The sequence below is a fragment of the Varanus komodoensis genome, unplaced genomic scaffold (assembly GCF_004798865.1).
Source record: "Varanus komodoensis strain SLA01 unplaced genomic scaffold, ASM479886v1 scaffold36, whole genome shotgun sequence".
Lineage (NCBI taxonomy): Eukaryota > Metazoa > Chordata > Lepidosauria > Squamata > Varanidae > Varanus > Varanus komodoensis.
This window is the reverse complement of record NW_025335873.1, coordinates 3,665,693-3,690,705: the sequence shown is the minus strand read 5'-3', so window position 1 is coordinate 3,690,705 and position 25,013 is coordinate 3,665,693. Positions and strand designations below refer to the sequence as shown.

Here is a 25,013-nt window from a genome sequence, read left to right as displayed (position 1 = left end):
CTGGCTATTCTCCAGAAGTGTTGGAGGGCAACTCCCATCAACCTCAGCCACCATTCTGGATGATAGGAATTGCAACCGACGTGTTGGGATCACCAGGTGGACGAAAGCTAGTTTAAATTTTCCCAGTGCAAGGAACTGACTGTTCTTTCTAAAAAAAACAAACAAACAAAAAAAAAAAACACACAACCTTTGGAGAAGCCCTCAGGGAAGGGCAACAGAGAACCGATGAAGGCCACTGAATCTTTCCTCCCCCTCAAAAAGTTATTTTAAAACTTTTGGCATTTGGACTTGTCTAGCTTATCATGAAATCATAATAAACAATCTGGATCTTGCTCAGATGATTATTTTCAGCATGCAGCTGAAGTGCTCGTTCCCTCCCCAGATGAACATTTTCCTCGTAGTGGCTGGTTTGTTCCCAGTAATGCTGAAATTAATTTAAGCAACGATGCTAAAGGAATGGGGTTTGAATTAAAGACATGTCCGCCTGCCTGCTGGGTTGCGGAGCACCTTTTCAGCCGTGGCTCTGATGCAGCCTTCCCTGACTTGCTCGTCTCCTGACCACTCGCCTTGCTGGCTGGGGCTGCTGGGAGCTGCTGGCCAGCCTACAGGGAGGTGCCAAGCTGGGATGGGCAGGGGATGAGACCTAGCAAGGCCGACCTTGTTGGATGGTGGCTTATAGTCCCCCTTGTGGGTCTGCGGTGATCCTCTCTCGAGGAATCGCTTCTGTCCCACACCTAATCAGTGAAGAACATCCACGGCATAACCCCCCCCCCCCCGCTGCCCTCCCCAATTCCAGCCTCCAGCCCTGCCTGCTGGCTGCTTCGAATATGCTCCCAAACAGGGAGCCTGCGTGTGGAGCAGGGGTGGCTGACTCGCAGGTCCAAGTACCCAGCAGACCACAAGCTCCCCGCTCTTGGCCTCGGATGCGTGCCGGCTGCTGCCATCTTTGAGGGGCTTCTGCAGCTGAGGGAAAGGGGGCATGGCAAAGGACAGGGACCTGGGATACACTGGACAGCCTCCCTGAACAAAGGAAAGACCCTCTGGATCAGGCCGTCACCTGCAAAATTGCTCTCCCTGGGGGGCTGCCCTTCACTGGTGCTGCTACAGGAATCAAGCGAGAATCTGAAAATGTCCATTTCCTTGGAGAAGCAACCGCGCAAGTGACAACTCTTTCCTGAAATGTACATGGTAAATGGGCAGGGTAGGCCTGTCGGTGCCCTGCAGATGCCTTGGACTGCATCTCCCACAATCCCTTGCCACTGTCCATCCTTGTGGCGGTTTATGGGACCTATGAGATGTTGTCCAAATGTCTGGAGTTCAACACCTTTTCCCTAATCTAGGAGGAGGATGGGAACCGGGTGCTGCCCATCCGCTCTTGGGGTACAGCCCTGGTTGTCCGAGAGGAGCCTCACTTCCAGAGTGTACAGCTGAGAACAAATGCATGGCCCTGGGTGTGCGGACCACCCTTCAAAAGAAGGGCGTGGTGGGTGGCCTGTCGTACTGGGTGGGAAGAGGACTGTGCCTCCTCCTCTGCGTGCATGAGAGAGCAGGCTTGGGAAAAGGTTCCTTTGCGCCCGGGCCCACGAAGAGCCATCGGCGGTCAACGTCGAGCGCCCCGGTCAGAGTTCTGGCTCCGAGGGAAGTTGTTCCATATGGTAGCTGCATGTAATGCGGAGGTATTCCCGTTTGTTGCTCTCATTTGTCCGCTGGGAAGGGGGAAGATAGAAGCTGCGGAGAGGGCATTGCTCCAGTGGCTTTTACTTAGCCAGCCAGCTGCCGGCCGGGCTGAGCATATGCCCCTCTAGCTGCCAACTGCTAAGTCAGAACACAGATCGACCCACGACCCTGAGCTTGCCTTGGAAGACCCGCTCATGCAGCCAGAAAAAGCCAGCTTGATAGGTTTTCCAGGTGGGGTTGCTTTCTGCCTTCAGCTACGTCTTTATTGTTGAAGCTGGAAAATGCATCTTGCCCTCTGCCTGTTCTCAGTGCTAGACAGGAAAAGGACCCCTCTCCCCCTCCCTCCTCGGCACAGCCAGCTGACTCTGGTGTTTATGTTGGAGGAAACGTTGGGTGGAGAAACTACCTCACTCCACTTCTCCCAGAGCCTCCATTCGCCTCACTCTGCCATTCTTTATGGAGCTTTCCGCTTGGAAAAGCTGCACGGCGTGGCCTGTCCAGCTGGCTTTGGTTGCCGGTTCCCACAGCTTAGAAAAATGGGATTTTATAAGGGCCCTCAACAAACGTGGAACAGGTGGGGTGAGCCGAATAAGTTGGGATCTGCCAGGAGATCTCTGGGTGAGTTCCAGGAAGTTGATGAGGCTTTCAGGCCTCTAGTCGTTTAACGATAGCAAGTAGCGCTGCATGTTCAAACCAAAGCGAAACAGAAACTCTTCCCTGGGCTGGTTTTATGCCAGCCCTGAGGTGTTTTGCCCAACATTCCTCAACTTGCTGCCCTCCAGCTGTGCTGGTCTGCAGTTCCCCGCACATCTGGAGTTGTGGACCAAGCCAAGGTTGATCTCTCAAGCCCAACCCTATCCAGAACTCAAGCCAGGCAGGAGTACAAGCATATCACCCTCCCCGTGCCTGGGCAAAGGAGGGGGAAAGCTTTGGAAATATGTGGGGGGGGGCACACCTCCAGATGTCTTGAATCAGAATGCCCATCATCTGCTGGCTGGGGATGACGGGTGTCCTAGTCCACCAGGGTGCGGAGGGCTTTCCTTGACGTTCTTTTTGGCATCCAGATGAGCGATCAGAGCCTCTGGGCCTCGAGGAAAAGGACTGTGTTGAAACTGTTGGGTGGGCGGCATGTGCTTGTTCATAACTGCGGTGCTGGCAGGTCTGCAAACAAACGGCGGTAGTGGGAAAGAACCGCCAGGCCTGTGCGCACGCCAGTGGGTCCCAGTGCATGCCTAAGTTCCAAAGAGGAAACTTAAAATACTCCGAAGGGCACAACCCGCCTTTCAGTGCATGCCCAAAACTGAGCACGTGTTGTAACCTCCAGGAACACAGAAACAGAGCGAGCCAGCAGGGGCCTCCTGGGCCATCTAGTCTGACCCCCGGCTCCAGCCGGCTCTGCTCACGAGAAGCCCACCAAGTGCATGTCCAGGCTATCCTTGAACACCCTCACCGGTGGGGCCTCAACCACCTCCCGTGGAAGCCCCTTCCAGGAGGCACGGACTGTGACGCCACTCAAAGAAGCTGGGGGCAGGGGGGCAACTGGGCCGTGCTGGGGCTCGCTGTGGTATGGACTGGCTCGCCGGAGCCCCGTGCAGAAGCAGGCATGCCTGGGTGTGAGAGTGGCTGCAGCTCTGCGCGAGCGCTCCTGTCAGAGGGCGGGGGGCGCGGCAACATTCGTGGTGCAGAGCACGTGCTTACGTTTGCACAGCTTTGCAAGCGGGTCTAAGGCTCAGCTTCCCCGGTTTGCCCCCGGGGAACGGGGGGCTTGGCTCAGGCCTGTTCATAGCAAAGGATCCTGGCTGAGCTTCATGCCGTCCCACGGCTTTGTCCACATGTGATCCCATCATCCCGGCTCAGCGTAGCCGCTGGGCGGATGGTGTTGCAGGCCGTTCCCTCTGGAAAGCATCAGCTTGGGAAAGACTGACCCACAGCTTGCCCAGCAGTCCCCTGAAGGAGGAGATCCTCGTTTGCCCTCGTGAACGGAGGCTCCAGTTTCCGAGGAACTCCCAGCTTCCAAAGAACACTGTCTTCGTACGAAAAATCAAAACATTTCTCTAAGGAATCACCTTCCTCCTCAGTAGCGGAAAGTTGCGTCCGGCTTCTGTGGGAAAGGTCTTACTGCAGAGAAAGGCTCCCCCGTGTGTGTGTGTGTGTGTGTGTGTGTGTGTGTGTGTGTGTGTGTCAGTGTGCCCATGTGGCAAAGAGGAAAAGATGCGAACTCAAAGCATGCCTCAACTCGATCAGAAACCGTGTACCTGAATGGTGGGGCAAAGATGCTCTGGGTTTGGGGTGTGGGTGCTCGTGTTTCCATTCGCTCTCTTTCACAGACGCAACACCTGCAGTGCCTCACTTCCTGCACAATCACGCAACTTTCAGAGATGGGCAGCTGCAAAAAAATGCCCCCTTCCAGCCACCTAGCCACCACTTTGCTTAAAATTCCACCCGCAACCTTGCCAGTAATAGAAGTCCATCCAACCAGAATTATTCCCTGGCTGGTTTCTGTGGCAACCAGCACACCCAGCCGCAGAATTAGATTGCAGGAAGAAAGATTTTTTTTTTTTAACAAAAGGAAAGGGGAGAGTGAGAGAAATGAGTATTCTGAGATTTAGTGTAAAACAAAAAACAAAAGCCAACCAACAGCAGCAATGGCAAAAGTCACTCCTGGCTCTCTCTGCTTTCTTTGTTCTAATTTCATTTGAGCTGTTTATACATCCAGGAAATTCAGGACCGGTGTGGAGGCGGGTGGGGGGCTAGGTTGATCAAGAATGTCTGAAAATGTATTTCATATACTGGGATTAGTTCCATCTCAAGTACTGCAATGTCTTCCATTTCTTCCACACGGTTTCCCCAAATCATGTACTTTATTGGTGGCTAAGGGATAAGGAAGCCCAGTATACAAGCGCAGAATTACTAGACTGAACCAAAGTTCCTTCGGTTCAGTTTATGAATGCAAGAACTTCATAAAATGCAGGTTCTCTGGTGCAGCGTGTTTTTTCAGAAAGAAGAGAGCCGGGTGAAGTTGCTCCTCCTCAAATGCTCCTCCTCAGAATCAGTCGCTTTCCTTGACATTTGAAATTGTTTAGCACTATTTCCAGCTAAACTGAAACTGCTGCATTCAGGGTTCTCCATTGTTTCATCGTTCCTTCCATTTCCGATGGACAGGCTGAGAGTGTTGCTGTTCCGGGGGTCAGACTAGATGGCCCAGGAGGCCCCTTCTGACTTGCTCTGTTTCTCTGTTTCTGTAGCTGAAGGAGCAGGCTTGGGAAAACCCAGAGTTTTTCAGAGCACAAGAAGGGCTTGAGAGCAAAACATCCGCGGAGGTGGGGGAGCCAAGCTGGCCCAGTGGGGGCAGAGCATTTCCAGTCACCATGAAACACTGACTGACTGATACGGGACAGGGTGGAGAAACAGCAGGCTGGGAGGGGAAATGAAATGGAACATCTGTGCTCTCTTTGTGTGTCGGTGAAACATGCAAAAGGTAATCTTGGTGTGACCTTGTGGAGTGCTTCGTTGAGGCGCTTGTACACTGCAGAAAAAGTAAGCAAAGGTCAAGTGTTGTTTTTGTGTGTGGTGTTTTGCTGAGACATGAATGCACATTAGTAGAATTTTGCATGGAGAAGCTCTTGTGATACATCAGGGTTCCTTCTTTTTTATCAGTGCTTTGGTACCCAAAGTGGTGGGACGCGGTGAGGCAAAACGGGTCCGAAAGCTGCAGCAAGCCTTGCAAACTTTGTTCCAGAATTAGGGTTTGAAATCTGCCTAAGAATAAGCAGACTGAATGAGATGAAGGACAGGGTGAATTCAGTGAACTTCAAGCTTTCATCTTCCCCTGCCCCCACCCCCTTGAGCTGCAGTGCATATTTTGCTTATGATCTTGATCAACCACAGTTGAGTGTCACTTCCAATTCCTAAACAGTGGTTGGTATTAACTATGGTTTATTTAAACAAGCCAGCTTCACAAACCATGGTTTAAAGCCGGTTTATTTCAAATGCACTGTAGTTAACATTAACCACAGTTTGTCAGGTTCAGTCGGATAGTGGCAGCTGATACTGCCTGTCTGGGGTAGAGAACCTGTGGCCCCACTCTGCTCGAGCATCACACATCTTGGCTGGAATGGACAGGATGCCCCACCCCATGTTCCCCACCGCTAGCCTAGACAATACTGGACTAGTTAGAGCTCTTGTCCTGGCTTGGAACAAGGCGCCTTCATGCATTTGTGGGCGATGGTATGAGCGGTCAGGAAAGACCCAAACTCTTTCCTCTCCCCAATACCCAATATCTGTCTCTTACTTCCCCCCTTTCCCTCGGAGCCAGAACAAACAAACAAACAGGGGCTACTGGTCAGAGTATCTGATTGGGGTCAAGCAGGTTTGTGTTCAAGGTCATCGGTGACCTTGGGTTACCTGCACAAACGCCCGTTCTCAGCTTCACCAACCTCCCAGGTCAAATGAGCAAGGGAAAAGGAAAGGACCATCTACGATGTCTTGGGGGAAGAGCGCTTTTTCAAACGCTCCTTAGTCAATTAACCGGAACGGCAGCCATGGTGCTGCAAGATGGTGCTGGGCCTCAGGGGAAGACTCATCCCTGTCTCCCTCCTTGCCCTCTCCGGCTTCTTTGACTGGCCTTTCGGAGTGGAGCCTCCTGTCCCAGTTGGCTCTGGAACGGCCCGCCAGAAGCCTCCCAGTAGTGGCCATCAGGTGGGAGGCTTAGCCAAGTGGGGCAGGTGGGGGCCGCAGCCTGGCGCAGGCTGGTGGAGGAGGGCGAGGACGTGGAAGAAAAGCTGCTCTTGAGCAGGCCGGCAGCACTTTGGGGCCAAGCCGTCAGGGTTGCTTGGAGAGTGAGGAGGGAGAAAGGTAGGAGCGAAATCCAAAGGCCCAGGTACGGTTGGAGGTGGGAAACTTGAAGCGCACTCCAGGGCAGTGGTCTTGCACATCTGTTTGCCAAGTTGCACCTCACTTTCCCTCTTCAAACTTTTTGAGGGAGGGAATGAAGGAGTATGTCTGCCAGGCACATCTCTGCAGGAGTCAGTGGGGGGAGCCCGTGCAGAGGAGCGACAGAAAGCCTCCTGTGAAGGCTTGGAAATGTTGCCGCGTTTGCAGACTGCTCGAGTGCTGCCAAGAGTCATCACCGTACCCATCATGTGGCTGGATGCTAAGGATGGGGCAGTGGGTCTCCTCTCCCAGTGGTTGGTGCAGCAAAGGACCTTTTTCTGTTTCTGGGGCTGCGTGTTTCAGAAGTGAAGACCCCCCGCTTCAGTCCCCGTTGCTCTCCTCCAGGGAAGACAGTGGAGGCATCGTGAATGCAAACATCCTAAAGAGAAACTTAATTGCCGCATGGCTTCAGCCGGAGCAGGTTTCTCAGAGGGAGGTGGCCGGGCTGCTGTGTGCCTCTCCCCCCACCCGGCATTTAAGTCTGCTGCAGGATCTTCTCTTCCCTTTTCGGTCAGATGGAAAGAGATTCACAAACGCAATTACGAGCCCCTGTCTGCCTTGGCCCTTCTCCATCGATCATCATGCCATGACTAAATATTTAATTGAATCTTCGCTTCCAATCCGGGGGCGTTTCACGTCTCTGCACCCCCCGCCCCTCACCTCTCTCCCCCTCCATCACCCAGCCAGCCGAGCTCCGCAATGGCTGCGAGAGAGTTCCCTGCGTTCTGAGCAGGGTCTCCCGCAGCGGGGAAACTGCGCGCTGCAAAGCTCCCGCAGCAGAGCCCAGCCGCTTAAAAATACCTGCCTACCTTTCTCCCCCCCCCCCCCATAGCTTAGAGGGGCCAGTTAGCTATGTCTACTGATGAAGCACTTCTATTCCAGCTCCGTCTCCGAGGACCTGGGTTGCAGACGTGGAGAATTCAGCAGAAAGCATTACGGATCGGTGGAGCTGGTAAGTTTTCACTTTGATTTTACGGAAAGGCCGCCTGTGCCATACGCCCAGACAGGCTTTTGTGATGATCTCAGAGCCTCGTTGCAGCAAACTTGCCCCTTCTCGGGTTGCTCTCCTCTTTTTCTCTTTGGGTCTACTTACAGCAGGGGAGGCTTGGAAGTAGCCAGGTATGAATGGCTGGGTGTCTGTTCTGAACCCCCATTGAGCTCGCTCTGCTGTAGCTGTTTAAAATAAACGCACAAACAGCGCTCTCCCGGTCTGGCTGCCTGGTGGGGGGAATATTTGCATGCAGTCGCTTTGCAATATAGAGGCAGAAACATGGTGCTTTGTTTTGGAGTACAGTAGCTGTCATCCTTGACCAGAGATGATGGGAATTGCAGTCCAAAGCACCTGGAAGGCTGGTGTGGAAGGACCCTGGTGGTTTCCACTGAATGTTGCATCCGGTATGAAGGACAGAAACGGAGAAGGGGGAGAGAGGAGAAGTGTGTGTGCGCTTGTAAAGGGAGCACCTTGGGAGCTACCCTTCCCCTCTGCATTTTTTTTTTCTTTTCCTTTTCCTTTTGGGAACCGAAGGACCATTTGGACTTCTCCACGGAGGCTGAAGGAAACCCCTCCCTTACACAGCGTGTAACGATTATTTTAGAGCTGAATTGCCCAAGTTGGCTGCGTAGGAGGTAGGGCGGAGCGTGTGTGTGTGTGTGTGTGTGTGTGCGGGGGGAGACTTCCTTTTGACTACAAGGCAAGGGCAAGGTTGTGGCACATGGGAGAATATGCGCAGCCGGGGTTGGCTGCCTGGTAGACTGTGTTCAGGCCAGGGAGAGTAGACCTGTGTGTGCATTTCAAATCTGGAATGAGTAGGGCTGGCACTGTGCGAAGCACCCAGACAGAAACCAATGCAGACAGATGTCCGATGTCTGCCAAAGACGTTACACATCGCCTTCTTTTTAACTTGTTTCTTGTTTGTAAATCGGTAAGATGAAGATGATTTCGTCAGCTTAAGGCTGAGTGGTGTGTGTTTGTGTGTGTGTTTATTCCCGGCATGTCCTCCATGATGGAAACTCAGGGGTCACCCAAGTGTAACCAATTCCCCGAGGACAGATTTTGTGGTATCCGAAGGAGAAGTGTTCCTGCCACAAAGTGGATGGAGAGGACCTTTTGGGCACCATTGCAAGGCAATGAGCTGTTGATGGTTATTAATGGTTGCTGAACACGAGGAAGGCAAGTTATCCCCATTCAGCTCCCGAAGGTTGTGTTGTAAAGCAGCCGTGCAAATCAGCCTCTAAGGGTAGTAGCCCACACAGAGGTGGCTACAAACCTCTAACCTTCCAGTCCACACCAGGGGAAGCTGGGGCACATCGAAAGCCGGGGAAAGGGAAGCGGCTCTTTTGAGGAGCCAGATCATTCTCAGGATACAGGAAGAGGGGGACTTATTTATCAAAGCCTGAAGTAATCCTCAGCAGGGGCCTGTGTATCCCATTTGTGCTTAAACCTCTTTCCTGAAAGAGTCTACAGCAGAGGTAGACCCTTCAGTGATCTCCAGGCTGTTGTTGCTGGTCTGTTCCCACAGTCCCTGCTGTGGGATCGGCCACATTGGCCGTGCTGGCCGAGGCTTAGAGGAGTGGGGCGTCCAAAACATCTGGCTGGCACTAGGTGGTCTCCTGCCATACAAACCCAGTTCTTCTGCTGCATCCAAGCAGTTCCAAGGCTTAATTTGCTTCTGCGTCACTTGGACCTGTTGCTTTTTGCCCTTTCGTCGGTGGCAATGGGCAGAGACTTGCTTGTACTCTTCCCTTTCTGTTTTGATTTTTCTCTGTATTTAACTTCTGTACCACCAAAGCTCTCTTGGCTGTTTGCAGTGGCTTCTAAAAAGGTGCGTGAAGCAATAAAAACAAGCATGTTCTTCCATCATACAGCATTTAAATACAGTTTTAAATGTTTAAAAACGAGCAGCTAAAAACAGTATTTAGTACAGAATAGAATTGTTCAGAACACTGATATGGGTACCCCATCAAGCATTAGATTATGTTAGACATCTTTGACTGCCTCACCAGAGAGGGCTGTCTTACCTTTATTTATTTATTTATTTATTTATTTATTTATTTATTAAAACATTTTTATGCCGCCCGATTCGCCGAAGCCTCAGGGCGGCTTACAACACTAAGTTAAAATAATTATAATATAAATCAAAAATATAAACATTAAATTAAAAATACAAAAATACAGTATAAAATAAGGCAGAAAGGATGACAAAGTTGGCGCCTGGCAAGCCTCACATGGGAGATCATTCCGAAATGCTAGTATCTTTGAAGGGCCTGTGACTCATGGTGGGCATGTCCTGAGTGGAGCCGGCTGGAGGCGGGGGTCAGACTAGATGGCCCGGGAGACCCCTTCTGACTCTCTCTGCTTCTGTGTTTCATCAGCCCTTGCCATTGGCTGTGCTGGCTAGGGCCCATGGGAAATGTAGGCCAGAACATCTGGAGTGCCACAAATTGCCCAGGAATGACCCTCCCTGGTCCCTTAGATCATCTTCAAAGGCCCTCTTCCAATGTCCCTCCCAATGACATCAGGCAGGTGGCCTGCAGCAAAGCGCCTTCTTGCTTGAGACGCTCCAGTCACGGCATGCCTTCCCCACGGAGGCCCGCTTGGTGTCCACACCGCTGCCTTTGCTTGGTGCCAGAAAGACGTTTCTTCTCTTCCATGCAATTCAGATTGCTATCATTACAAGTCTTTTTACATCTTTACCGCATCATTGTTTTCAACCGGTTTCATTGTGCGAGTCACCCTGGGAGCATTTTGTTATAGGTGGCATGTAAATGTCAGTAAATGTGTGATACAGTCTTTCTGCTAATGGCCATTTTCAATGTGCTTCGGGTTTCCAAAATGGAGCTGGAAACCCCGGTTGGTCAAGTTCCCACCCCATAGGCAGAGAAGGTTGCTCCCGTCCAGCTGGGAGTGCAGCCAGTGGATGCGTTGACGAGGGGCAGGACATTCCGCACACCAGCACTCTGAATCGGGCCCCTTCACATCTTGGGTTTCTCAGGACCTGTCCACACTGCACATTTCCTGGTTTAGCAACCTTCCTTCCTGTAGACACTCTCGCTCTTCTCTTTTATAGCCCCCCCCCCCAATATCTTTCCACTTAGTTATCTATAAAACCACCAACAACAAGCAGATGTACTTGCCACTACAGTTGTCCCACCGTGGGTCAGGCTAAACAACACACAGGTGGCTCCGAACCCGCAAGTGGAAGCTTTTCAGACTGTGTTCCGGTGAACCTTCTGCAGCAGATCTTCAGCTGGTGTCGGGGGGGGGGGTGGCAAAAGAGACACTTCGCAATGAGAAGATCAGCCGTAGATGCTCAGCCTCTCCAGCGCAGCGTGCCTGCCATTATTTTGTTTCCCTTGTGATTGGCATTTGTCCTCAAGGGTAGAGAAGACAGTGAAGCAGGGCCAAGCTGAATTCAGGCTCGTGGGATCTGCATTGTCTTTTTCCCTACGACCAAACCGAACCGGGTGCAGAACGGCGCTTCCTGAGCGTACGTGCACGGAGAGAAATCTTCTGACCTGGGATTTCTGTTGAGCACCCATGCTGAACCCCATCGTCCTTAACCATAAAAATCAGCTCAGCCTTCCCCTTTATTTGTAAGCCGCCCCGAGGCTTCGGCGAATGGGGTGGCATAGAAATTTTCTAAATAAATAAATAAATGCAGGAAGTTCCCTTCCATTGAGCAGCATCGTTCAGAGCAGGGGATGCGAAGGTGTTCTTGCTAAACTCTTGGGAGCCAGGAATCCTTGCTAGTCTCCTGCAGGTCACCCAGAGATCTCCCCTGCCCAGTGGAATCTGCTCTCTTCCGTTCTGGGGCTTGTGCTCCTTTTAGCACCGTGTGGTGGGCTAAGCATGACAGAACTCACTTCTGCTCTGCTCAGACTGAGAGTGTATGATGCAAGGCAGGCTGGACTCCCCCATGAGGCATCGCAGACCCTGCTTGCCGACTCGCAGTTCCTGGCATTCGCTTTAATGGATCCACACCCTGCTTCCTTCTCCACAAAAGTATACCAGGTGCTTTACACAGCACAAGACAAGCACACCAAAGAAAACAAAAACGCCTCAAAATCCCCACAAACGGATAAAACCAGCAGTGGCTAAGGACAAGCAAGCATTGGAAAAGGAGTAATAACTCAGACTTTCATGCTGGGGGTGGTGGGAGTTTGCGTCTGAGACATCTGGGGGGGGGGGGGGCGCCATGTTCGATCAACTTGGGGCATCCCTCTGGTCACATGCTTCTTCCCTGCTCAAATCTTGCCTGCCAGTGTCATGGGAACCTTATCGAAGTAAATCTGGTGTAAGGCAGCCCTGCAGTTAAGGCCGGCGGGACAGCGGGGAGAGGGGGGTGCGTATAATTCGGAGGTACTGGTCAGGCCGGGCCGGGCCGGCGTTGCCCTTTTCCACACAGGTTGTAGCTGTCGGTCTGATTGCATGCAGGCCTTGCGCTGCTCTCCCGGGCGAGAAGGTGTGTGTGGGGGGGGGAGCGGGTGGCTGCGGCTGGAGAGAAGGGGGTCCCCTCCCTGCCAGCATGCAGCCCAAGGCAGGCCAGACTCCTGGAAGGCTTCGCTGCCCCACCGGTGCTGATGAACACAGTTTGCCTCCTCGCATGCAAAGAGGTCGACCAGAAGCAGAGCAGAGCCGCCTGTGCGAAGACAGACCCCGGGCAGAAAGGTTCGGTCCCCATCTTGGCCGGCTGCCTGGGTGGTTGCCGCGACTTCGCTGTGCTTCTCAGTCGCTCGAGGAGGGCCAGGCGTGCGAGGCTCAGACACAGCCGTGCTTGAGCGTAGGGTGGGCCTGGAGGGGGCATGTGTTTTTTGCAGGCGCGCTGGGCACATGCGCATGTCATGCTAAACCCTCAACACACAGCTCTGCCATGACTGAGCAAATGGATATTTCCAAGAACAGTGAGGTCCATGGGCATTTTTCGCCATTCCAACCTCGCCTGCTGCTCTCTTCTCTTTTCCTTGTCATGTCAAATTACAGATTGTAAGTCCCTCTGTACGCTCGCTCGTTCTTTGCAAAGCAACGTGCACATGGGCGGCTTAATAACAATCAAACAAAGCAGGCATCAGAGCATGGCAGCTTTGGGGTTAACCACTCGCTGGTCTATAAACAACTGCTGTATCACTGCTCAAGTGCCAGTGGGAGCCATGAGCAGATACCCAAGGCAAAAGTCCTCTCTTGCTGTGGTAGGCGGGCCTGTCCATGAGTATCGGCCATGACAGTGAAGTGGAACCTCCAGGCTTCGTGGCAGTCTACCTTTGGATGCGAGCTATGAGCAGGTGGAGGGAAGCGAAGAGGGATGGCTCTATGTTCATGCCCTTCTTGTAAGCCTCCTGGAGGTATTTGGTGAGAACGGGGATGCTTGACTGTGCCCAACTGCACAGGATCTCGGGTCCTGGGACCAGGTGCGCCTGCCTTCTGTTCTGCTGCCCGTAAGGCCGGGTAAGAATGTAATCCTTTCCCTGCTGGGGCTGCATGCGTGGGGTGAGCAAAGCCAGGATGGAGTACCCGCCCCGCACCCGCTGCCTGCATGAAAGCAGGCCCACGGGCGCAGGTTGCCCACCCCTGCTTTAATGGCCCCCAGAACACTCTGCCTGCAGCGGTCGCGGCCCTCGCCCCCGGCTGGGGCAGCTTGCTGCAAGAATGCCGCGTCGTCCTGTGCAGAAGGGATGAGCCAGGCGTGCAGCCTGCGCCTCTCCTCTGGGTGCGGCCTTGCCCAGGCGGCGCTGCCCCGTATCCTCCCTTCATCGGCTCCTGGGCGAAGTGGAGGGGAAAACAAAGAAGCCCGTAACCAGCAGCAGAGGCTGCAGCCCTCTGAAATGGCTAATCCCGCTCCTCCGTGACGTCACGCGCACCGGCTCCACCGGTGGGGAGAGGAACCTTGTTGGCGTCTTCGGATGGGGAAGGAACACAGCAGAGCCACGGAGAGGTGCCCCCCCCCTTCTCTCCCTCCGGATGTGTGTGTTCCACCTGGGAATCGGTGAGGACTGAAGGGAGCCATTCACGTTCACGTGGATGTGGAAGGGCTGGCGGGGGCAGAGCCTGCCTCCAGCGCCAGCCGCCAGCTCGCGCTCAGAGCATTTCCCAAGGCTGCATCGGGCAGCTGCCGGCGCCCGTCCCCGAGACGGGCGGCGACCGTCTTGCCCCCAGCGGCTTCATGCGGGCATGCCCGACAGGTTGCCGGCTGCACTGGTGTGCAAAGGGGCTTTCCATGTGTGCGTGCACGCACACTCTTCCCATCCCACCAAGCGTGTGCTGAACCCTCCCCTCCCTGCATACCGAGAGGTCTTTGCACACCCCCCCAATCAGCTGGGGAAGGAAGTGCGCCATTGGGACTGTGCCGGGTGCCTTCGCCTCTCTTTTCAGCAGGCTGCTGAGAGCACGGTAGAGCTGAGGAAGAGGGTGTGTGGGGATGATTCCCGGCAGGCCTCCTTCCGCAACAGGATCCTGCTGTCGGTGGCAGTGGCCGCAAGGGGCCTCAGCTGGCCCCCAGACTCCCCTTACGAGCCCTCAGCCTGCGCAGAGACGATGCCCTGTCGTTGCCGGGGAACCGTGGGGCACCTTTGGCGCATCACCTCCCTGGTTCTGGGTACCATCCGTGGTATGAAATATTTGTGCCTGTGCGCACACGCTCTCACTGAGCGCGCGGCATCCAGCGGACGAGCGGGAGCTGAATGTAGGGGCAGTGTTTACTTAAAAATCGGCCACCTTGCATGCTTCAGAGTCAGGGTGAAGAATCTATAGCCCAAGGGCTGCATCCTTCTCTCAGTCTCATCCACGCAGCCGGGGAGGGGGTCCTTGAGCAGGAGGGGGGGGCTTAGGAGAGGAAATAGAGAGGGGATGCCGAAATGGAATGATGGAAGGGGAAGTTAGACCGTCAGCGAGCTGTTGGTTCAGACCCACAGCCTGTCGGTCGGGGAGGAAGAGGAGAGGAGAGATGGCAGAGGGGGAGATGAGTCTTCCTGCCTGTTCCTGGCTAGGGTCCTGCCTACTGCTGGATTACTCCCAAGGAAACCGTGCCTTCCAAGGAACAAGACGCAAGTCAGCCGCTTCAAACACAAGGCACTTGTGTCTTGTAGCAGTGCAAGCAGCGGCTGTGCAGGGCCCTGGGCAAGGGAGACCTTTTCCATCCGCAGGTACCCGAGCCTTTTCCCCAGCAACTCGGTGGGCGAGTCTGGAGCCTTTTACAAGCGAAGGAGACGCATTCGTCCTGTGCTGTGTTCTCTCCCTGCACGAAGCGCCATGATCCACGGCCCGTACATCTCTTGCTCCTGCACAGACGCGCTTTCGGGGCATACCTCTCAATCCGGATGCCCGGAGGGGTTCCCCATGCAAAAGCACAACGGGTCAGCCTCCTCCTGGGCAGCCCTGCCCAACCTCCCTGCTCTCCAGATGTGTTTGTTTATTTTATTTATTTAAAACTTTTATATGCCGTCACCACATGCCTCGGCATCTTGGGACAGCTCACAACGTCCAATTAAAAGCAATAACAAAATCCATAAAATTATATAAAAACAAAAAACAAGTGACGGTTAATGATCAAATATTAGTTTTTAACATAGCAATTAAATAAAAAGGTTTTAGCCTGGCGCTGAAAAGAATATAAACTCGTCGCCAGGCGCACCTCTCCAGGGAGCGCATTCCATAATCTGGAGTGTGTTGTACCACGGTTCTCATTATCCCCGGCCAGTCGAGGCAGCGGTAGGCAACTGAGGGCGCCTCCGCAGGGCAGCTTCAGCCTGATTTTAAAGACTTCTGCATATGATTTTAAAAGCCTTCTGCACGTGACAAGTGCAGAGCTCTGGAAGGCGTGCTCTCTTCTCTGGCAGCACCCTGGGTTGGAGGGAGAGGGAGTGGGTGTAGAGAGAGAGAAACAGGGTGACCCCCCCCCCCAGGCTCTGCCACGGCCCGCTGGTTGCCAACAGATGAGGGGTTCTCCGCACCTTGGGCCATTTGCTTTGTTAGTATATCGGGGGTGGACCCCGACTCATGCATGCAGAGAGGGCGTAGGCAGCCCCTCCTGCCTGCGGGTCCTTCCCGGGGTCACGGGAGACCTGGCTGTCACTCACCACGCAGGAATCGCTCCCCTGCAGGCTCTGGCACCCAGCTTGGGAACAGACTGTCTTGGAATCTCAAGAACCTGGCAACAGCCATGCCCCGTCCATCCTGCGTCCTGTTTCCCACCGGGACCAGACAGACGCCTCTGGGAGCTCAAAGGCCAGACACAAGCTTGCTCGCCCTGCAGCTTGTCTCCTCAGCAGCTGGCATTGAGGGGGATACTGCCCCTGACCCTGGAGATCATTTAGAGCCATCTTGACTGCCCCCCTCATCATCGTTCCCCCTGGAAGTTGCCCTGGTTAATGGCCCTTCTTGCAGTTCCTAGTCTTAACTCCCTACAGCCTTGTGAAGAAATATTTGCCTTTGCCAGTTTCATAAATCCTTCTCACTGGCTTTCTGGAAGGATGGAGGAGGGCTTTGCCTGGGGGTGGGGGGCAGCCACAGGCGCTGGCAAGATATATTCCCCCAGATGAGCTTAGCGTATTGCTGAAGGGGACAGGAGGAACTTAAGAGCCCTTCCATCACGCTGGCGCCAAGATGCGTTTTGCATCTTTGACTCCATAATGATTTGTTCTGCTCCTTGTTCTGCTTGCTGAGCCCTAGAAGGTGGCAGTGGGGGGCGGGGGATAGTTGCTGGAGGGAAGGGGCGCGTGTATAATTGCTCCAGGTGAAATAACCGTTCATTTCATTGATATCTAATGTGTCTTGTGGCCAACGCTGAGGCTACGTCCAGATTCATAATGCTTCAGGGAAGTGAGAAATACTCCCTTTATGTTTCTCTCTCAGAGCAGTTTTGTTTCCATTCTCTGACTGGTTTTCTGCTCCCTCTGGCATCGGCATTCATCAATGGTAGAGCCAGATTAAGTCTGTAGAATTTCAGCCAATGTTTGCTTGAAGACAAGTAACACTCAACATGTTTGCTTTTCGATTCGCCGAAGCACTTTCAGGAGACCTGTTTGTAGGTCTGGGAAGGATACAGGAGGATTTGGAGAACCTACTGATGGTTCAGCACATCCTGCCCTCCCAAGAATGCCCAAAACAACCTTCCGCAGACTGCTGTCTTTCAGATATTTTCGACTAAGATTCCCATCATCCTAGGCAACTAGCTGTACTAGATGGAGCCAATGGGAGCTGCAGTCCAAAACCAGGGGGCCAGGTTGGGGAAGGCTGGCCTAAACATAAGTACAAACCTTATATTTAAGCACTCGTCCGGTTGGCGTGGCTCTTGTAATCTGAGTGGGGAGGCGCTATATTCTCCACATAACAGCCAGTGGCTGGAGCAACCCAGCACCTCACAGGTGAAGTTGCCATTGACCATGTTTGGGTCATCACAGTTTAATAAGCCGTGATCAGACCTCATGACCCCATGCTGTACCCGCTCTGCTTATCTCAATTGATAAACAAGCCGAGCTATTCTTAGCTATATAGTTTCCTGTAGCATCCAAACCAGGAAACTGTGGCTAAATGGCACCTGAACATATCCTGGGCATATTCAGAGGTTGTTAGTCCTACTTCCTCTGTTGAATGGGATGGGAAATGGAGACATCCAGGGCTGTTTTCCAGCTTGCCGGCAACAGCTACAGTGGGGGCTCATGAGGCGCAATTCATGGGTGGTTTCCCGGTGTGTGTGTCCCAACCTAGAAGGCTGAAATGCCTCCACTAGTAATTGGCAAAAAGAGCTTTAAGCTGTATTTACTCCCTCCCCTTTTGGTTTGAACCCTCCTATCAAGAAAAGTAGCCCTCAAAGGCTTATTTGAAATGAAATTTGGTCCTTTCAAGCAGTTCTGCCTCCCTGTCTTTCCCCGCTCTGTTTGTGAGTGGTTCTGCCCTGGTTAACATACAGCAGAACCACTCATAAAGCAGGAAAAAAGTTTTCAGGAGGGCCAGATCCGTGCCCTCCATTTGGCCTTCCACGTTGTAGAAAAAAAAAGGTGTGTCCTTTAAAGAGGAACATGTCTGGCACCTCTGGAAGTACAGCATTTTAAAATGCAGGTCCCATCCTTAGAACAGTGCCAGAGAACCAGCATCTGAACTAAACAGGCTAAAATTTGATTGCATTTCTGATCCATCTTCATTTCAGTAGCTTGCAGGCTCCAGTTGGTTCCTGCAAGCACAACTCCGTGCAACAGACACAAGCCAGGCCCCGCACTGACCCAGTGGCAGTATATTATGTGCCAGATAATCTTTCCTGACATTACAGTGCTTTTAAGGCCGCTGCGAAAGGCAGGGACTTGATGAGATTGCTGGGCCTGTCCATGTGGAGAGCACGGATGCGTCACCATCGCTAATTGAACCTGCAGATATTTATTTACTTATTTATCAGCCCTTGAAGGGCAAGAAGTGGGGATGGGGATTAAGGTCTGGCTCAAATCGACGGTCCCGACATGGAGCAAGGATGCCATGCTTGTTGGCCATTTGTGTTTTGCAGAGTAAAGAATGGCTTTATGCATATGGCAAGAACGTTCCAAAAGGCTAGTTCAGATCACAGCAAGAGCACGAAAAGACCCGGTGATGACTTGTGCGAAATGGGAATAGAAAGTTGGCCAGCAGCTTAGAGTGAGGAATCAAGACCAGTGCTAGCACAGTAAAGTTTGGCTTGTGTTTCTCAGAAAGGCAGTTCCTCCGTCATGTCTGTAGCCCAGATGCTTGGGCACTGGTGCCTCAACGGTAGGGCAGGCGCGCCAAGGGATTTCCCACGTAGACTATTTTCTATATTTGACATTCGAAGAAAATAGCAAGACAAGAAAAGGAAAAAGCTGCAGGACAAAAATTCCAAGAGGGACGAAGGGTGGCTAGTTGTCTAAGATGATGGCATTCCTTGAACACGAGTTGTGCAGGAGAGAGACTTTTGGCAGTACTCAATGCTTCACAGACGCAGCTGTTCAAAGGCATGGCACTGTAGACAGGAGGAAGGCAAGAAAAAAAAAAACTGTTTTTCATTTCTACCCCACCCTTCCTCCAAGGAGTTTAGGGTGGTGTACTTGGCAGCCTCCTCTTTCATCTTAGAAACCTTGTGAGGAAGGTACAATGGGGTAATAGTGAGCAGCGAGATGGGGATTTGTACCACCACGCAGGGCCAAAGTTGCTCCAATTCTCACAGTGGGGTTAAAGGCAAGTGGCCGGTCTTGAGAGGTTAGAGAAAAAGGCTCAGGGGAGACTCGATCTCTCCCTTCAAATATCCGAAGGGCTGTCATACAGAAGATGGCAGAGATACACCTGTATCGTCTGTCTCTCCAGAGGGCAGGACTGGAATGAAGAGGTGGAAATCAGGGAGGTGGATACTGGTTGGGAGAAGCTTCCCTGTGGAACAGACTGCGGTGGGTGCTCTTTAAGCAGAAGTGGAATGGATCTTCCTATAGATATTTGTCATTTTTATGTTGGGCGGTTTTCTGCTGGCATGCTTAGGGTGGCAGAATGAAATCGCGGTTGTCCAAGACAATTCTCGCAGCTCTGTGCAAAGTCATAATTGGGGACGAAGTCCAATTAGAATCACTCTCTGTGCTGGATCTAGTCCTCTCCCGTGGTGCTTATGTTTGGTGATCTTGCTGGCTCTCTGTTGCTGGCCTTCGCACCTTGGAATGTGCTGAAGGACAGCTGTGTTAGAGGTAGGCAACCTGTGCCCCTCCGCCTAATTTCAAAAGCTTTCTGCGTGCTCAGGCCAATGGGTGAGAGCTGTGCTTCTGCTCTCTGCTTGCTAGGTGGCGAGGGAGAGAGGACGGGATGGCAGAAAGAGCGTGGCGCGTTTACTGCATCAGCGCAGACGGACACTCTTTGGGTTTTCATCCTTTCTCACACACAACTCACACCTATTCATTCTGCTCACATGTGAAAGTCCCCCCCCCCCCCCCGTGCTGTTTTCTCAAGCATACTATCACAATCCGTTTGCCCTCCAGTAGAGGCACCTAGCAACTTCTCAGTTATCTGGTCCTCTCCCCTCCCACAGCCCCTTCTGTGCCTAGATTTTGTGCACTGCTAGATTTTATTTTAAATCTCCCAAAAGCTGGGATGCTCAGAAATATTCCTTAACAGCTCTGCTGAGCCTGTGATTAGGGAGGGCTCACTTCAAGTCAGCCAAAGCCAGAACTTTTGCAGCCAGAAATGTCACAGGCTTCAAAAACTTCACTGGAAATTTACCTTGGTTTCTGCCCCCGTGTTTTTGCGGTTTATCAGATTTGGCCAGTAAATTGGAGGGCAGTAAAAGGTGGATTTTTGCCTGTCCAATTTGTACGGTCCTCAGCACTGCTACTGAAGCAGAACTGGGCAACTGCTGGCCTTCCAGATGTTTGACCTACAGTTCCCATCAGCCTTGGACAGAAACGCAGGTGGTGAGGGATGATGGGAGTTGTAGAGCAGAACATTTGGAGGACCAAATTGCCCAATAGCAAGCCCTACCTGTGCATATCTAAATGCTTGTCATTCATTTCCAGGTGAGGAGAGTGATCATTAGCCGCACAACCAAGGGCCATCAAGTGACCTCCACCCCATCTTGGCCTCCTTAGTTAGCTGCATCTGTCGAAATTCAGCAGTTGCTCATTTTTGGTACACCGTGTTCCTTCTGTGTATGCTTCAGAAATGCTTTATTACCCCTTCAGGTTTTTAAGGAGCTAATTTATTCACTGCCGTTGGCATAGAATTGTTCAGGATGAATGGTGGGGATTGGAAACTCGGCATTCGGAAGCCCAGATTCCATGAGGAATCAGAGGGAACATTCCCTTGCGCTCCACCGGCTGAGGCTGTGCTGGTGAACCCGCTCATCCCTGCTCTTGAGTAAATATGCCTTGTGCAACTCGCTTTGGTGGCGTGGGCTTTCTGGAAGGGGCTGACACAGGCCGCTCCCCTAAAACCAATGAGATCTGAGTTGAGGTTTTTATTTAACATATGCTTGGTAAGCAGAACCTTGCAAAAGAACATGAAGCCATGCTGTCTTCTTAGGTGCTGTGCCAGCATTTGAAAAGGTTTTCAGTAGCTCAGTGCCCTTGTGATCAGCCCGGTGCTGCTTGCCTCTGATGGTCCACCTGGTTGGAGCCTGCAGGTCTTGTCTTTCTGCCCAGGTCAGTGCCGCAGCTCCAGCAGTTAAAAGGACCTCGGAAAACAGGATTTCTGCTTCAGACTCTGGGAAGCTGCTGCCAGTCCAGGAAGATAAGGCTGCCCTTGATGAACCATGCTGTGAGAGCACAGGGAGGAATGGAGCGTGGCCACACACACCCGCCCTCCTCTCTGTCAGGAGTGGCATGGAATGTGCAGTGGTTAAGGACTGGAGAGGAGGCAGGGAAGGGAGCAGAGGTGTGTGGGGCTGCAAGAGGCAGTGTTGTGTAGTGGTCAAAGCAACCAGAACTCCCTGCCAATCCCAGCTCCCGTGGCGAATGGTCAGGAATCTTGGGAGCTGTAATAGCTGGACAACTGGGTTAAAGTGTTGGACTGAGGAGACTCCATATTCTCATTTAGCCGCTAGGTGCCCAGTAATTCTTCCCAGCCTGGCCTACCTGGCTGGGTTGTTGTCAAGACAAAATGACGCAGTGCAGAGAAAGAACGCAGTCCCCCTTCTTGAGCTCTGCAGCAGAGGGACTGGGTGCAGCCATGTTAAGGGAAACAAACGCACACAAATGTATATTGTATGGTTAACAAAAGAAGTGGAGTATGTCTGATCACCTTGACATCAAAGCCAGCTCCAGGGTGGCCAAAACTGAAAAATAACTATCTATTTCAGTGTATAATTACCACTTTTTACAGGCTTAAAAATATCCCTGGCACAGAGACCTCTGCTTGGGGGGAACTCGCAGAGCAGAGGAAATGTCAAGCTGTGCTTTTACCTGGAATTGTGAAGGGGGTGCGTGTCTATATATAGAATCATGTAAGGGCTTCCTGTTTTATTTATGAGGTATCATCCCCCCCCCCCGCCTGACATATACTTCCATTGAAGCCAGCATCCTGGTCCCTGAGGGCAGGTGGGAGGGGGAGCATTCAAATAGGGTTTTTGAAGCTCTGGAAATTCCAGTGTGGTGATGGAAAAGGCTGCTTGTTGGTTCTTTTGCAAGGAAGAGGCAAGGAAAAGTTTAGTGGGAAAGAGTTCCCGTTCCCTGCCTGCCTTGGAAGGAAGGAGGAGAGGCTTGCCTCCACGTCTCGTCAGGAGGAGTCGATGCTGCTCCACTCCATCTGCAGATCTGCTCTCCTTCCTTCTGAGGGATGACCAGCACTGGGTGGTCCGATCTAGGCAGAAAACAGCCCCCTCGCAACGGAAGAAGCCGGACTTTTGAGCGTGGGAATGAAATGTGCTTCCCACCCACCCCATTTGCCCTGAACCAAAAGAGGTGTTTTATATCCTGAAGTGTTTTATATCCCTCTGGGCACAGCGCCCCCCCCTTTCCACCTCACCTTTTTTGACACAGCGTTTAGTCCGTTTTCCTTGTTCTTGTTCTGGCTGCTTCTGAGGAATGAAATTTCTGGGCTGCAGCTTGCTGCTGAGGACCAAAACTAGTTATGATGCAGAAGAGGTGAGGCTAAAAACTCTATTTTTTTTCTTTTTCTTTTTAAACTCTTAGTAAGTGTCCATGGCTCAGGCAGAAAGCAGGGCCGTGCTGCCAGAAGAGGAGATGTGAGCCCTTTCCCCAAGCAATTTCCTGAATAAAATCCACACCCCCATAGCTGCACCCCCTCGGAGCAGCTATTTTGTTTTGCCCACAGAACAACGGCCCAACTATCATCCAAGGATCCGTACTCTTCGCCTCATGGGGGAAGTAGCGAACGGCAGGCGGATTTGATCAGGAAGTGGGCTCCCACCCTTCTCTAGCGCCTGCCCCGATCCGAATTAAGGAAGGGCAAGATGGCTCTTATTAACACTGATCAAAAATGCCAGGGCAGCTACTTGGTCGCTTTAATCTTCCCTGATTTCCTCTTCCTTTCTCTTGCTTATGCAAACCTGAGTGTTTCTTTCCACTTGTCTCCAGAATGATACTATTTTTTGCATTCCCTGCTAATTGGATGCAGCCCCAAGTCCATTCCCTCAGTTGCTTATTTTGTCCATTTATTTATTATTTCATTTTACTTCTATGCTGCCCCTTAACCTGAGGGTTCTCTGGGCAGCCTGCAAACGCATATGATGAAATGGTTCTGATTTTTCAAAAAGATGCTACAGAATTGTTTTGTATGCGTGTGTTATAAAATCAGTAACATGAAAGAAAGTATTTCAAGCCTTGGGCAATAAATATATCTGCCAAGTTCCTGAAAAACAGGTAATACCCCAGGTTGAACAAAACATATGCCAAGGCAGGAAAAAGTGCCTTACATGGGCCTAGAAAAGACAATAGAATTAAAATTCTAATGCCCTGTTTAGGCTTTAAATCCCATGAGGATGTTGCAGATTACAGTGTACAGAGCTTTCACAAACCTGGTGGGATTATTATGAGCATATTGTCTTTATATCCTGCCATTTTCCCTCTTACAAGGTGGCTTAAAGTTTTCTTCCTCTCCGTTTTGTCCTTGCAACAACCACCCTGGGAGGTAGGTTAGGCTGAGAGTCTGTGACTGGCCCCAAGTCACCCAGGGACTCATGACTGAGTGGGAACTAGAACCCATTTCTCTTGGCTTCCTGTCTAGTGTAAGTACGTCCCACCACCTGCCTATTGGACCCTTGCCCATCTTGGCTACTTAACAACGTCAAGCGTGGGATAGGGACCTGGATCCTGGAGGTTGTCAACACCTCTCTGAGGGATGGCCGGGTACCCGCCCCTTTAAAGGAGGCAGTAGTCCCACCAGTCCTAAAGAAGGCATCCCTGGATCCAGAGATGGCCACCAATTACAGACCGGTGGCCAACATCCCGTTTTTGGGCAAGGTGTTGGAGCGGGTGGTGGCGGGACAACTCTAAGCACTCTTGGATGAGACTGATTATCTGGACCCATTTCAGTCCGGCTTCAGACCTGGGTACGGTACTGAATCTGCCTTGGTCGCCCTGTACGATGACCTGTGCAGGGAGAGAGATGGGGAGTGCGTCCCTGTTGGTCCTCCTGGACCTCTCAGCGGCTTTCGATACCATCGACCATGGTATCCTGGATAGGCTAGTAAGACTGGGGGTGTGGGCTGCAGAATCATCAGTATGCTGATGATACCCAGCTCTACCTCTCGTTTTCAACCAATCCAGTGAGGCAGTGGCTGTACTGAACTGGTGCCTGGCCGAGGTAATGGGCTGGATGAGGGCCAATAAACTGAAGCTCAATCCAGACAAGACAGAGGTCTTGTTGGTAGGCGGTTTGGGCTTTGGGGAAGGGGACCTTGACCTTGTCCTGAATGGGATTGCACTCCCTCTGAAGGACAAGATCTGCAGCTTGGGAGTGCTCCTCGATCCAGAGCTTTCGCTGGAAGCTCAAGTAACAGCAGTGGCGAGGAGCACTTTCTTTCAGCTTTGGCTGATTCACCAGCTGCGTCCCTACCTGGAGAACGACTGCCTGGCAACAGTGACTCACACATTGGTAACTTCCCAATTAGACTTCTGTAATGCGCTCTACATGGGGCTGCCCTTGAAGATGGTCCGGATACTTCAGTTGGTGCAAAACAGAGCTGCCAGGTTGCTGATGGGGACTGGGCGTTGTGCTCACATAACTCCAGTCCTCGTCAGCTTCACTGGCTCCCCATTGAAGTCCGGGCCCAATTCAAGGTGTTGGTGATGACCTATAAAGCCCTAAACGGCTTGGGACCTGGTTACTTGAAGGAGCACTTACATCCATATATGCCCGACCGCCCCTTGAGATCTGCGGGAGAGGCCCTTCTCTAGGAGCCCTCCATGAAGGACATTAGGAGGGTGAGTATCCGGAGGAGGGCCTTCTCTGCGGTGGCGCCCCACCTATGGAATGCGCTCCCCAGAGAGGTCCGCCTGGCGCCGGCGCTATTTGCTTTTCGGCACCAGGCCAAGACCTTTTTATTTAAACGGCATTTTAATTGTTGATTTTATTTATTGATTTTAGCAACTTTGGCCAGGACGTCTCCAACTGCATTTTATTGTATTAATGATATTTATTTATTTGTAAGCTGCCCCGAGGCTTAGGCGAATGGGGCGGCATATAAGTCTGCTAAACAAACAAACAAATAAAATAATAGTGGTCCGACGACCATGCCATATGGGTGCGGTTGGACTACAACTTCCCACCCAGTCCCACCCAGCATAGCCAGTGGGGAAGGCTGATGGCAGTTGCGGTCCAGAAACCTCTGAAGGGCACACGCGCTGCATCTCTGCTGTAATGCTGCTCCCTCCCTGGTATACATCTGCAGTCAGTGTTACGGCTAAATTGTGCATTCCAACAACCAGGTGTTATTCTTGGAACCATACTAATTCAGAGTGCAGATGCGAGGTTCGCT

The 25,013-nt window shown here is 52.1% G+C and overlaps 1 protein-coding gene across 4 annotated transcripts in view; it reads left to right on the top strand.

Moving 5' to 3' along the window:
- The window catches only part of GARNL3 (GTPase activating Rap/RanGAP domain like 3), a 108,104-nt gene that overhangs the window by 39,178 nt on the left and 43,913 nt on the right, over nt 1-25,013 (top strand). For 3 of the 4 annotated variants that reach the window (XM_044439946.1, XM_044439944.1, XM_044439945.1), the window contains exon 2: nt 7,492-7,561. Coding sequence is in view for 1 of the 4 variants with exons in the window: in XM_044439942.1 (XP_044295877.1) it covers nt 7,472-7,561 (90 nt within the window). In the remaining 3 variants the exon portion in view is untranslated. Of the gene's footprint in view, nt 1-7,471; nt 7,562-25,013 lie in introns of those variants that run through there. The other variant, XM_044439942.1, reaches the window with a different exon arrangement.